The sequence below is a fragment of the Mirounga leonina genome, unplaced genomic scaffold (genome assembly GCF_011800145.1).
Source record: "Mirounga leonina isolate KUSES-001 unplaced genomic scaffold, KU_Mleo_1.0 Mir_165, whole genome shotgun sequence".
NCBI lineage: Eukaryota > Metazoa > Chordata > Mammalia > Carnivora > Phocidae > Mirounga > Mirounga leonina.
In genome coordinates this window covers 14,804,063-14,819,170 of record NW_023270415.1, presented here as the reverse complement: position 1 = coordinate 14,819,170, position 15,108 = coordinate 14,804,063, and the positions used below count along the sequence as shown (strand labels likewise).

Sequence of the window (15,108 nt, the reverse complement as noted above, 5' to 3'; positions counted from 1 at the left end):
TAAATACACAGAGACAGAAAGTAAATAGGTAAACACAGAGAGACAGAATAGAGGTTACCAGAGGCTGCGGGGAGAGGGAGATGAGGAGTCATTATTTATGGGGACAGAGCTCCTCTTGATATGATGAAAAAGTTCTGGAAATGGATATTGGGGATGGTTACACAACATTGTGAATGTATTTATTGCCACTTAATTGTACACGTAAATATGTTCAAATGGTTAATTTTATATTATGTATATTCTACCACTATAGAAAGAAATAAAAATAATTCCCCAAAAAGTCATTATTAAATGTACTAGATTTATAAATGGAATAGTGAAAGTTCTATGTAGCCTTTAGAGGTTAGGAAAAACCAGGTTTTAAAAATGTCACTTTAAATATTTTATTTATTTATTTGTCAGAGAGAGAGAGAGAGAACAAGCAGGGGGAGCGACAGGTAGAGGGAGAAGCAGGCCCCCTGCTGAGCAAGGATCCTGATGTGTGACTCGATCCCAGGACCTTGGGATCATGACCTGAGCCAAAGGCAGACGCTTAACTGACTGAGCCACCCAGGCGTCCCAAAAGTGTTGTCACTTTAATAAATTGCACAGTGATTTTAAACCCTGAATCGATATAGAGAGAATCTCCTGTACAGAAAACTTCCCTCATGGACATCCGAAAATGCACAATGACGAAGTCCTAAAGAAACTTTGGCCTTCACCTGTTTTCTTGCATCTTTGTTGTCTCAGAAGGAAAGTACAGTCAGTATGACACGTTGGCTTTAACTTTAGGACTAGTAACTAAAAGACTTTGTTTTCCTTAAGTAAGAAAAAAAAAACAGATTTAACTTACTTTTCCAAATAAACATGTAGGTGAATAAATAGAAAATGGGGCAAATATAGAACAAAGGAAAAGAAAACAAAACTGAAGTCCAGGCTGTGTGTTGTTTTTTCTCCCACTGTAAAAAAATGGTGTGCTCTTCATCATTTTCCCCATAGCCTTCCTGCTCAACACAGGGTTTAAAATGAAGTCCCTGATACAATCTACCTTTTAATTCACTAGTCTTTTCAGAGTCAGCCGGCCAGGGGAGTCCAGATTGCCTTTTGATCTTTGAGAGCATCCAGTGTGAAACCAGTGCTGAAGTCAAAGCCTTTGCTTTGGTTGGAAGCCTCTTCCCAGAAGTGACTCCCTCTGCACTTGCTCCTCCTTCTGCCAGGAATGTACAGCTTCCTTTTTATCCTTTCGGTCTCAGCTTCGGGGCTATCTCCTCCACGAGACCTTTGTGGGCCCAGTGGAGGCACTGGCATTTTGTGGAATACCTGCAACGTTCCACTCCCCCTTTGGTGGTGGAACTCCTGCCCGTTTCTACTTCAGGGTCTCCACCCCTGGGAACCCCTTCCCCGACCACACCCTCTGGGCTGCTTCTCAGCGCTTCGTGCCTCAAAGGCACTCATCATCCTCTCCTCAATTTGCATGGTCAACTCCCCTCCTCCAAGAAATGACTCGGTGACCCTAGTCCCTTCAACAATGTAGCTGCACCATTTTAAACACATGGCTTCCAAAGCGTCTATGTTTGTCTGTATCTTACAGGTAGAAAGGGGAAGAGCATGAAGAACCACATATAGAAGTTGTTTAGGGGCCAGGTCTAGAAGTGGGCATATCCCTTTTGCTCACCTTCCACGATCTCGAATTCAATGTCAAGGGACACCCGACTGCAGGAAGGGGGAGAATGCAGTCCAGTTATGTGCCAAGAGAAGAACAAACAAATGGGTCTAGTGAGTAGCTGGCTAGTCTCTGGCACAAGCTTGTACATAGCTATAACAAAATTTGTGAAGGTGGTCTTCCACGAATAAGGGCTGGGAAATGTTAACAGCTTTGCAGTTGATTGAACTATATGTGGCAAAGAAAGTGGTTCTCTGGATACACTTTTAACTCTTCTTAAAATTAGAGAGAGAGAGCAAGAGCAAGAGCAAATGAGAGAGAGACAGAGAGGGAGAGAGAGAGATTGAGAAAGAGAGAGAGAGAACACGCTCTTGTTTCCTTCTATGAGAAAAAAGTGTGGACAAAATTAAAAGGCTGGTTAGGTATAATTTAGAATTAATTTACTTTGCACCTCATACAACTCAGAAGAAGAAATACATTCTCTTACTGCTCTCCTACTTTCTTTTCATGCTGGCATCCAAGTTATAGGAATACTCCCAAATACCTCACTTAGTTTCCAGTCCCAAATGTTGCTCCCAGAAGGAACACTAAATTACTTTTTTCTTACTCACTAAAGTACTTAGTAAAAGCACATGAAGATGAGTATTCCTTATGCACCTTTTATTGTTGGTTACTTTTATGACATTTCTTTAAAGGAATTATAAAATCAGGTTTCCTTTAAATATTTGGTCCAAGAATGTAGCTCTTGAGAATATTATGTGCCATTTTGTTATCTAAAAGGGATAAACATCTGTTTTATTGGTTGGCCTTTAAAATGTTTCTGTTTTATTGTCTGATCTTAGTTAAAATGCTTCAGTGTAACAGTGGGAGTATAAGCTATTTACTAGGGATGGCAAGTTAACATTTTAAGGACTAAATGATAAGTCATCTCTCCAAAACTAGCCAGGGTAAGTACTAACTCAAAATTTGTTACCTGTGTCTGCATCAGAAATCTGCTTAATTTGCATAAGGACATTAGAAGTAACTTTTAATTGGTAAAATAAGTGCTGTCCAAGAGATGGAATTGTGTGGCAAAACTCAAGAGATGGGAGAGCCAGAAGAGAAAATTTTCAAGGAGGGAGGAGTCAACAGTAACCAAAGCCATCAATTATAATGAAGCTTGATGAGATCCAAGTGAATTTGACAATTAAGAGGTCATTGCCAGCCTCTGAGTGAGTGTTTTCGGTAATAATGTAGGACAGAAGGCCTGACAGTGAATAGGAGGTGAGAAAGTGAGCACTGTAAGTCTGAACTACTTTGTAGAAAAGTCTGAACATGGAGGAAAGAAGCACGAGAGATGGGAAAGCTAGCTGTCCAGGTGTGGGGGTAAGGTCTGGGTAATTTCTGTTTTTTTAATTTTGTGACTTTATTCATAAGCTAAGGAAAAAGATCCAGCAAGAGGAAGAAACTGGGCAGGAAGAGGGGAGAAAAAGAAAGAGTTATAGATGAGGGGGCTGGGGAGAATGAGAGAGTAAGAGAGAGAGTGAGAAGGAATAATTAATGGAAAGAGTGCCTGACTATGTGGGAGGGAATGAAGCCCTCTTTTTCTGTCAGAAAGAAAATAATCATGGGTAAATATAGACAGTCCTGATGGGAGAGAGACTCCAGGAATTTCTAGGGACTCCTGCCTATTTGGCTTTCATTTCCTTTGTGACAGTCTTAGTGGTAGAGTCTTCGTGCTGAGAGTGTTGGGCAGAGGAGGACAAGGGTGCTGGGAATCACATCACCTCTCTGGACTTCATTTCCTCATCCCTGAAGTGAGGGTAGGGAGCTCGAAGACTGCATTTTTAAGGGACCTGGAGAAGGTGCTGACTCGGAATGAGTGAGAAGCGTGCTCACAGGTGACATTGTGAAGATGCATCGGGGCCAGTGGATGCGGCCATGTAGTTCTCTATAGCGTCAGGACAGCTTAGGAACAGATGGAGAGAAAGGAGGGATCAAGGTACTCACTGAGAAGCATTGGGGTAAGGATACTGAATTTAGAATTAAAATGGAGACAGGAAGCCCCATCAGAATACTGTCAGTTGCTCTTTCCCCTGGGCTCCTAAGTTTTCCAACTAATAATCCAGAACAAAACCATTGCACAGGATCCACATACAATTCTTACAGCCCATTTTTTTTTTCCTCTCACTGTGCACTTAGGGTGCCAGGAGGGTGTGGATTTTTTTTTTACTTCTGACTCTGCTCCTCCATAATCACATCTGACTCCCAAATCCCTCATCTTCCATTTTCTATCATCTGGATGGCAGAGCCCACATTCTTCCTTCTCAACTTAAGGGCATGCCACGCACAGTAGGCTGCTGGGTAACAGTGAGAACACGGAAGCTCCAACCTCAGCTCCAGCCTGAAACAGGCCTGTAAAGAGATGTGATTGTGCCTTCCAGAGCTCGACTGGCATTTGTGTAGAAGGCTTGCTTTAAGGGGTGAGGCTTATGCTTCACGCTCCATCGACTATTAATCTGATGCAGAGAGATCAGGATGGTTCTAACAGCTGCTGGTATTTACCGTTTGTAAATGAATGTAAAAAATGTGATGCATTTGATTGCACCTTGAGATAATCACCCAGCACGGACATCTTCCATAGAGCTGCAGTGCTAGAGCCCAGAGTGCCTTTGGGATCCCCTCAGGTGATTCGAGTTGTTGATGTGAACGGAGCTAGATATTGGCAGAGTTAGGACCGCCTTCATTTAATTTCTAACATCCCGTTTCAAGTGGAAACATGGCACATTAAAACCTGCTCTGGGGTAGTAGGTGTTCTTTGCTTGCTGGTATCAACTTCCTGACAAATAGCCAGTGAAAATTTCTAGGGAATATAAGTGCACAAACCATTTATACTTTATTGTGAATTAATGAGATTTTTTTCTCTCGTGCGGGGAATGGGTAATTTAAATTCTTGTAAGGTCTGAGGAAAGAGATATGAAAGATAACATAAAGATGTCGGGGTGTGTATAACAAATGTATGCATGACAAATACACATTGTTTTCCTATGATGTTCCAGATATTGAACCAGGTCTTGGGATCCCAGGGTAAGTAAGCCATAATCCCCAGCTATAAGCGGGGAACGCAGTTAATTAAACCATAACTTGAGCACAGATTCAGAGATGTGCTTAGGGTCCACTGAGGTATGGGGAAGAAGGTGTCCCTGGGAAGAATGTTAAAAAACATGTGTGTGTATGTTGGGGGGGGCACCTGGGTGGTGCAGTCGGTTGAGCATCTGACTCTTGGTTTCAGCTCAGGTCGTGATCTCTGCTCAGGTTGTGAGATTGAGCCCCACGTTGGGCTCCGAGCTAAGTGCGCAGTCTGCTTGAGTTTCTTTCTCCCTCTGCCCCTCCCCCCTACTCTCTCTCTCAAATAAATCTTTAAAAACAAACAAACAAACAAACATGTGAGGGCTGTTGGTTACTTGAAGGGAGGTGACAATGTCTCATTTGGTGACTGATTGCATGTGGGAAGTGAGTGAAGCATGAAGGAGTTGGCCCAAGTTTCTAGCTTGTGTCAGGAGTGGTGTCATTCATATACATGGAGACAGAGATTAAAGAAGGAAACACTTTCTCCCTCATCTCTGCCAATGGAAATCCCAAACATTCTCTGAGTCCATTTATTCGTACTTACTCATTCAACCCTCACTCATTATCTAATGTATAAAGTGTCCATTATGTCAGGAAATGGGCTAGGTCCTGGGGATATCATGATCGAAGAATTCCAGTTATGTTAAATATTTCCAAGGAAAAGGTACAGTGTGCAATGCAAGCATCTAACAATATATCACAGGTGCCCTCATTTGGCCTGGAGAGAGTGAGAGAAAAATGGCCAAATTTTGGAAGAGATAGTTAAGCTAAGATCTGCAGGATGTATGTAGGTTAGTGAGTCAACAGAGGGAGGAGACCTCTCTGAGAGTTTGGTGGATTTAGGAAAACAGATGCGGCTGGAGATGAGGAGATTAGAAAAGATGGCTGTGGATAGTCCCCAGTTAGGCTGAATTATAAAAGTCCTGATTTAGTGAAATAAGCAACAGTCTAGGCTCTACTTCATGGTGAATTTAGTATTGACTTTGGAGCTGGTTCTAGTAAAAGGGCTTCTCTATCTTCTCCCTGTGGAGAGTTCCTACTTGATTTACTGGTTTGGGTATTTGGGCGTTTATGATATTCTTCTTGAGAGGATACTGTCTTTCTTTTTTTTAGCTTTATTGAGGTATAATTGATTAATAAAACTGTGATATATTTAAAGTTTAATACATGGTGATTTGATATATACATACATTGGGAAAGGATTCTCACTGTTGAGTTAATTAATGAATCCATTAAGGAGACTGTCTTAATAACCCACCCAAGGACTGGAATTCTGTCTCCGATCCATAGCACTGTAGCTAGGATCCTATTCTGTGCTCCCTGACCTTTCCATGTGCGGTGCTGTCTGAGGTCACCACCCTGTTGGTTCTAACTTTTTGATAGTGAGTCTGTTCCCTTGGCCAGATTTTGTAGTTGAATTCATTCTGTAAGTGCATCTACGTTCCAAGTCCCTGTTCCCTCTGTGATATCTTGTCCAGGAATTGACAAACTCAAGCTCTTGCTCTGATGTGGTTTAGTGGAGGCTTAATCCATTTCCCTGTATCTTGACCTTCAAAATTACTAAAAATCATTCAATTTTGTTAAAGAGATGCAGGATCGCCATTTGCCAAACATAAATATTTGTAAATGCATCAGGTATCTCACTCAATTCTAAATGTAAGGCAGTATCATTTCATCAAATTTGAGAATCGTGGGGTTTTGAAATCCATTTTTAAAAATGAGTTGCTAGGCCAAGAGAATTTAGCAATATAAATTCAGCAACCATTTCTTTATGGGATGCTTGTGCAAGGCATTTTCTAGGCTCTAGGATTAAATCAGGGAACAAAATAAAGATCCTGACCTCACAGATCATCTATTCTAATAGGAAGATTAGCTAGTAATTCTGTAGCTATTTGATAAAGTCTCCCCATCAAATTAGGGGAGATGCTTCAGGCTCTAAATCTACACCGTGGTAAGGTTAGTTAGATGCAACCCACTGTATAGTGACCCAAAGAAATTTATCTTGAGAATCAGTAGATTCTTAATGGCTTATTGGACAGATGCTCTGACTCCTTTGAAATGTTAGCTATGACTAAAGCATCATACCTGCATTTCTGTTTCTGACTCAGCCAATTCTCCTGTCCCTCTACTTCAAATGTCCATGTGTTGCAAGGCTCACAAGACAATGGACAGTTTTCTATTCTGAGGATCATCCATCCTCTCCTGCTTCCTCTCCTTCCCCTGGTGCCCGACCTTTGGGTCACTCTCCTCTAGGTTTCTGAACACATTACAGAGCCAGGAAGGGATGCTGGGAAGTTAACATCCAAACTACCCAATTGCCCTCCCATTAGCTTCTTCAGAAAAATTCTTAGGAGGAGATAGGGGTTGTGAAAATAAATAAAGGAAACCTCAGTTAAAATGGAACTGAGCTCTGTGCTGAGCAGGCATTCTGCTTGAGACTCTCACTCTCTCCCTCTGCCCCTCCCCCACTTTCTAAACTAAACAAATAAATAAATCTTAAAAAAAAAAGAGGGGTGTCTGGGTGGTACAGCTGGTTAAGCCTCTGACTCTTGGTTTTGGCGCAGGTCCTGATCTCGGTCATGAGATGAAGCCCGAGGGCTCTGTGCTCAGCGGGGACTCTCCTTGAGACTCTCTCTCCCTCTGACACCACCCCACCCACCCCTCTCTCAAAATAAATAAATCAATAAATCTTTAAAATGGAACAGGAAAGCACTGATAGGGGGAGTTCTCATGCATGTACCAGGCTGTGTAATCAGCAGGAAGAAGGAAGATAAGAATTATCTTGACAAGGAAAGACATTTTTCACATAAGAATTTCATCTTCCACTTTTTTTTTAAAGATTTTGTTTATTTATTTGAGAGAGAGAATGAGAGAGAGAAAGCATGAGGGGGGGGAGGGTCAGAGGGAGAAGCAGACTCCCTGCCGAGCAGGGAGCCCGATGTGGGACTCGATCCCGGGACTCCAGGATCATGACCTGAACCGAAGGCAGTCGCCCAACCAACTGAGCCACCCAGGCACCCCTCATCTTCCACGTTTAAGAAAAAGAAGGAAGATCCCTCCCTGCTCCAGCAATGCACTAACCACACTGAACAGCTAATGAGAAATGCTGCAACTTTGTATGCTTTTTTGTTCTCCAGTGAACTTTTGTTTAAAACAACCCTCCCTAATTTCCTCCTACAACCTATTACCAGCTGACTTTCCCTTTGTCTCTTTGGACTTGCCTGTGGTTCCCCATCATTTGCTTGCCCCAAACTGCAATTCCTCTGCTATTCCCGAAGAAATGAATTTTGCTGATAACTGACTATTTTATTTTTAAGGTTGACAGGGTTATTTATTTCCAATTCACATCATTGCTATGGTAATATCACCTTATGCTATTAAAAGGAATTTATGGGCAGACAGACAAATACATACACACCAGCCTGCAGGAAGCCTCGAGAACAGTAGAGTATGGAATGTTTTTCCAAGAGTCACGCTTCCTTCCAATGAGAAGTTCCCCAAAAGTATACTAGCAAGGGTCAAATGGTTGCGTAAAGAGTCATTTCGAGTTTTCAATGTAATTTATTGAACCTGCATCTGGGGGAGATTCATTTCTTTTTCAAAAACTAACTCTAAGGGTTGTCAATATATTTTTCCCTGACTATTCAACATGTGCAAACCAGACTGGCCTTTGTGAGACCAAACAGATGTCCCAGGTGTAATTTGCAAACTAATATCAGAAGCAGTCATGCTAGCAACAGATCCTCGCAAGAAGCCTGGTAATATTTATATAAGTTAATATTATTTTTCAGCATCTTTTGCCTTGCCTACATAGTTCCCTGAATTAAAAACATTCTTTTTTGTAAGTGTGACAAGATAGTAACAAGCCTACAAGTTCATTTTCAGCAGCAGATAATTCACAAACAAGATGTCAACAGGTTTTTACGATTACAGATTCCAAATATCCTGATCTCACAAAAGTGTTTGTAGAGATTGATAGATATTAAAAAAAGAAATAAAAATGAAACGAGAGATATAAATAAGCTTCTTCATTGGAATGAGTGATGGGAAGGTCTGACCCCATCAAACAGCATTCTTCCCTGTTTGAGCTTTTTATTTCATTGTCTTTGACCTGCAATCAGAGGCTTTATAAGGAATATAGTTAGCAGAAGAGGCCAAAAGCTAACTAAGAAGATGGGTGGCTGGAAATAAATGTTTCCTCAAGCATTTTTTACCCTTCAGAGATGTCCATCAGCGGAAATGTTAGTCCTATAGAACCACTTAGGCAGTGCAGAAGAGACAGCCGGTAGCTGTTATTAATTTTTTAAGGCAGGCAGACAGCTTTCAGTCCAAGAACAAGGCTTAACTTTGCATTCTGAATAATGCAGAGATTTTCATTAGTTAGAATAGGAATTGAAATGATAAATGATACATTGTCTGCCAAAATACTGTGACATTACATTATATATTTGCAGTTACCTTTCAGAAATCAGCTTTCCAGAAGTATAATTAGACAAATTGAAAAGCTACCAGTATTGCTTTCTTACTGTAGGTTTACATTTTGGAAAAACCAATCAAAAGACACCTCTTTTTTGACTGCAGGTGGGTAATGTCATATCCAAAGGGCAGTTCATTATTGCACCTGAAAGCTAAGTGTTGGCACAAATTGTACTAGTCTATGAGATCACTGCAATTGGTTTCCAGACATTTCCCTTTGCTCGCATCTGTCTTCTGAAGACTCTGGGACAATTTAATTATAACTGCACTTTTTTTTTTAAAGATTTTATTCATTTATTTGAGAGAGAATGAGATAGAGAGAGCATGAGAGGGGGGAGGGTCAGCGGGAGAAGCAGATTCCCCGCTGAGCAGGGAGCCCGATGCGGGACTCGATCCCGGGACTCCAGGATCATGACCTGAGCCGAAGGCAGTCGCCCAACCAACTGAGCCACCCAGGCGCCCTATAACTGCACTTTTGATTTCTACTTCTTTCAATAAAAAATGTAAAATTACATGCACTTGAGAACTATCAGACTAAAAGGTTTGTGATTGCTTTTCCCTGTCGTCTTTCTTCCAGTAGATAATCGTGTCAAGTCAGTCTAGGGCATATTTATTTTGCTTTGGGCACCCACCCGAGACTTTTTCTCACTCTAAGGTTTGTTTGAATTGATGGTAACACAACTACTATATCCGGATGTCTCTTGGTAACTTAATGTATGGCCCTCATCACAAACACTAGAATTAAACCATTAATAGCATAAGCTTCTAGCAGTTGCTTGAATGCCAGTTTGATGAGCATTCAAATAGCTGATTCAGAGATTTCTATAGAGAAACTTAAGCTAATTAAAGACACCAAAGTTGATGGAACTACAATATCTGCCAGTAGCAATATAATCCATATCCACCAACATTATTACTTTAAAAGAAGGCTGATAGAAGTCAAAATCGTTTACCCAATGAAGATGAGCATTTTCTTTTGTGTGTCATTTTGTATTTCCAAGTTTTGCTTAAAATTACAAGCCTCAAGGAAAAGTCCTTTATATATTTATTCTAATAGAGAAAACACTATTGATTAATCTGCCTTTTCTCACACAATAAGGGAGGATGGAGCATGAGCATCATCTGAGAGCCTCCAAGTTTAGTGAGGAGGACAAGAAACAGGCACATTTGGTACCTCCTCAAACTTACTTTATAAGGGATTCAGCTGGGATTTATCAGGCAGTGTATTTTTTTTGGAAGTATTTATTCTAATAATTTCCTTTAGGTCTCATGTTTTTGGAGGTGCAACCTATGTCAGCTGTGAGTTGGAAGCATGCTGCTGATTTTCTGGGCATTAATTTTGTCAGATTGGGGAGCTACTAATGGAATGCCTGAAATATACGTTCTGACGTTAACCTCATACTGGGAAATGCTGTCAATGCAACGGCACTTTTGAAATGTCAGAAACTTTCTGGTTCATCTAGTATTTAAAAAATAAAATATCCCTAAGCCAGCATAAAAGATAGAATGCAGTATGTTCACACATTTTCACTACCTAAGAGTTTAATCTCAGGGTCCCATATTTCTTCCAGCTGGTTAAATAAATCCTCATTGTCAACTGGACTCCAGCTCATGTACTGTGACTGCATCTATTTGGTGGGAAGCATTCATCAAATCCCTTTTGAGTTGTGTTCTAGAAAGAAGTTATCATGGCTAGCTGGACACTCATCCTCATTTTTTTAAAGGGTCAACGTTATAACCCAGACAGTAATTGCAATGGTATAACTGAACCTTTGAGATGGCTGGGTGTGATTTGTTTATCTAATAATGATTTATTTTTTAAAAATAAACTAAAATTTTCTTTGGTATCACATGAGCTCATAACAGTTGCACCAAGATGTGCCTTATACATCAGCAGGCACTCAATAAATGCCAGGCTTTGGCATAGGTTGCTAAATCTCTGCCCACATAACTTCAGGTCCTATCTGTCTTTTATTTCTTTGGTAGTATTCTGCTCAAACACTACTTAGCTTTTTAGCATCTCATTAGTTATTTTACAGCATTAAAAAAAATTTTATTTTTTACATCTCACCTGGAAGGTTGTCATTTTTAGTTTTGTGGAGCATTTATGTAATTTACATTCATATAATTCTTGCTATGATGTACTGTATTGATGTCATTGCTATTAGATTTCGAAATTCTGCACTAGCATACGTAAGATTGATCATGGATAAAACAATCCCTGATTATCTATTCAACATTATGTTTAGGTCTCTGAAGAGAAGTTACTAAGACATGGTATGACAGCAATCTGTAGACTTCCACATCTCTGGGCATCCACACATACAGCCGGGACTGAGAGTTTCAATCCTTAATGCCATCTTCTTTGTATGCAGTTCCGTTTGCAAACGTTTGATTGTAACTTTACCATGTTGCATTCAGTCATTTTAAATTCCAACTATGAAAGCTTTCATAGCCCTGTAATGATTAGCTTTGGAAGCTATATCTCATCCGAAATAAACCCACAGGTAGCTATAATAGTACTTACAGGTGTCTTCTTCTTCCATGAAAATACTGATCACATAACAGGCATACACAAAACCAACCAACTGCAAAGGAGAAAAAAAATACTTTAAGAATTGATGTCAAATGTCCAGAATTGAAAAGCCTATATAATCCAATAAATAGAGATAAAGAATACATAGTAATGAAGTCTATGAATCTTAATAGGAAAAAAAATCTTTTTTTTAAAAATAATAGCTGTGATTTTAAAGTAAGCCTCTCTATTACTACTTAGCTGCAATAGCTTTCTAAAAGAGTACACAGGAATGGGAAACATTTTCTAGATATTTGACTTAGATTTTGACTTGGGATTTACAGTTCTTATGCTTTAAAGTCACCTCAGGTTATTCAGAACATATATTTTTAAGTTTGGACTATTCAGAGAGAAATTTATAGCAACACTTATTATTACTACAACTATTTTAATATTTAATAGCTATAAAAGGAATCAAAATATGTTAATTGTAAATTACATACCAATCATCTACTTAATTATTTGAAATGTTCTGAGAAAATATATTCTATTTAAATACGAAATTGTTTTGTTAATTATATCATAAGAAAATGCATTAACTTTGAAGTCATTAATCATATCATGACATTGAAGAGATCATTTATACTTTGGATACTAGTGGTTAAATAAATACAGGTGCCAGAGTGTAGTCTTTCTAGCGTTTCATATTGTTTTCTGTACTTATTATACTGAGAAGGCAATTCTTATTTTATGGAGCCGGAGACACCGCAATTCCTGGAGGACCAAATTGTCAATGCATCTCATCTAGTCTAAAATTACCCTGAGTACTTTGATGAAAAATAGATACCTAAATAGTGATTATACAGTCTGTGTTCTTACTTTTCTCTCTGTTGTTAAAGTCTCTCCCCTCCTTCCCCTTATAAAATAACATTTGGAAAGGAAACTTTTCCAATAGTCCTAGTGTCAAAGACTGAAGTTCCCAGTGCAGACAACAATCTATCTAGGGTTTGTGACTAGCCTGCAGATTAAGAACCTGAATTTGGAATTCACTTCCAGACTGTTTAAACTGGGCAGGTTCAGGTGCTAGCTCTTCTTCACTTGCTGAGACCAATTTCCTCTCACTCTTTCAGGAAAATGCAGAGGGACTGGTGAGCTAAGAGGGCTAGAAACCATAGGTGTTCAAACCAAGGAAGAGATAACCAAAGAGTATCTGTTGCTGCTTGATGGTCCCTGGACCAACAAGACTATTGGAATGTTGTTTTTCCAGTTTGCTCATCACCTCGTAGGAATTGTGGTTAAGTGTGTTCATTTCCTTGTAGAAGATGTCCCTCAACTTGGAGATGTTTTGGAAGATGGTCACAGCCAATAAGACTATTATAAAGAATAGGCAGTTCCTTTAGCGGTTCCTGGTTCAGATCTTTAAACACAGTCTGGGCTTTGATGAACTCTTCCTCAGCCTTGGCCATACTGCCCTCATCTTTCTTCTTGGCATATGGCATCACCTCCAGGGGGTGCTGTCACTGTTCATGAGTTTCCAACCCATTTAGCGATTCTTTCCTTCATATCGCTGAATGGGGCTACATAGTTTTCCATGGTCCTCAAAGCCTGGTCAGCTCATTTCTCTTTGTAGTATTCCCGAAGGAGGTCATTATTCCCTACAGTGGTCATGGGATTCTCTTGACGGTCCCACTCACTGCTGTAGATCTCCTGTAGGCTTTCTGACATTTGCTTTGAGCTTTCATGCATCACTTTCACTGCACTAAAGGTGTTCTTCGTGTCCTTATATAACTTGTGGCCTTCTGCTAGATTACTGGTTTATATATAAAAGGATATAATTCAGGAATAGCCAGGTGGAAGTGACGCATAGGGCAAGTTGTGGGGAAAAAGTGCAAAGCTTCCTTGGCCTCTCGAGTGCACCACTTTTCCCAAATCCCTAAGTGTTTGCCAACCTGGAAGTTTCCACAGATGTTCTTTTATAGAGATAAAAGAGCAAGCTCACCTGAATAATTTTTTCCGAAATATATTTTTTTTACTTAAGTTTTATTATCTTATATTTCTTCCTTATAGTTTTAGGGCTATGGATTATGCTAAAAATATTGGGTTAACTGTGTTTTCTGGAGAGATTTACTGTCTATGTACTGAAGAGAACTGGCCAATATATTTACTTCTTTTCCAAATGAGTCTTTTGACTGATGGAAAGTAAGATCGGGGTCTTAATTATAGTTACAGCTCACTATCTTTCCTCATTCAGTGAAATTTTTGTTACTGATGAAATGGAGATACCCAGTTTTAAAAGAACAGATGAATGTATAGCAACAGAAAAATTGTCAAATTCAATTATTCACTAATTGAGCTTAATAATATTTTGATAGATGACAAGAAAGGAATTTTGGCTAGGTAATTGAAATATACGGTACCATTAGCTGGAAACAGTAAGATAAAGACATGCCATACTAGAAATATTAGCTCATTCTCTAGGCCCTCAAACAGAAATTGCCAGCCTTAATCTCAATATTATCACAAATGAATTAATTAACATATATCCTTTTACTTTTGCTTTATTGATGGGCACACTAATAAAATATTTATTCCAAAAATTACTTTTGCTATCGTGATTAACCAAACTGCTGCTTAATTAATAATGTTATTCTCATGGGAACCTGTCTAGACATCATGTTAATCACCAATTTGTTGATGGCTGAGTGTTATGTAGTTCTTGGTTTCCCATAATATGAGTTAAAATAGTCCCTGTGGCTTTCTGCTTATCTCCAAGAGATGGAATAACATGCAAAGTAAATAATACCAGGATAGTCCAATTGTGTCTGCTTTTAATAAAGTTTTGAAGGAGTCAGTAATTTTCAAGACACTTCTCTTCCATTAAACCCATCCATCTCTATATAGGACATTTAAATGATTTTCTCCTGTGTACTGTAAATTCTGACCACATAAATTCCATCTTTTTTGATATAGTAAATGAATGCAAATGACATAAGACTAGATTCCAACTAGTCTTGTGTAAGAGATTGAGTAGTTTTTGTAAGTAGGATTTGTCTAGGCGATTGATTGGTTTTGGCCTGCAGGCCCTGTATAAGGATTGGCAGGATTTGGTTTCACACACGTAGAAATTAGGACGACAGCCACTGGCTGTGTGTCCTGCTAGTTGTGGATCTTAGTAAGAATGAATCAGAGATATGAGTTGTCTCTAAAAGCATGAGCATCTTAAGGGATCACTTACAGGTGCAACGGATGGATGAAAAACCTCATCTAAGGAACTCAGAAGAGCTTGTACAGACCCTGACTTAGGGTGAAAGAATCAGTGGCCTTGAGGGAAGCTAAAAGGATCCTTGATCAAAAATAACTCCCCAAC

At 39.5% G+C, this 15,108-nt stretch overlaps 1 protein-coding gene across 1 annotated transcript in view; it reads right to left on the bottom strand.

Moving 5' to 3' along the window:
- NKAIN3 (sodium/potassium transporting ATPase interacting 3) overlaps positions 1 to 15,108 on the bottom strand; it is a 626,030-nt gene that overhangs the window by 22,951 nt on the left and 587,971 nt on the right. The window contains exon 5 of the mRNA XM_035011226.1: positions 11,754 to 11,814. Within this exon, the coding sequence (XP_034867117.1) occupies positions 11,754 to 11,814 (61 nt within the window). The remainder of the gene's footprint in view (positions 1 to 11,753; positions 11,815 to 15,108) is intronic.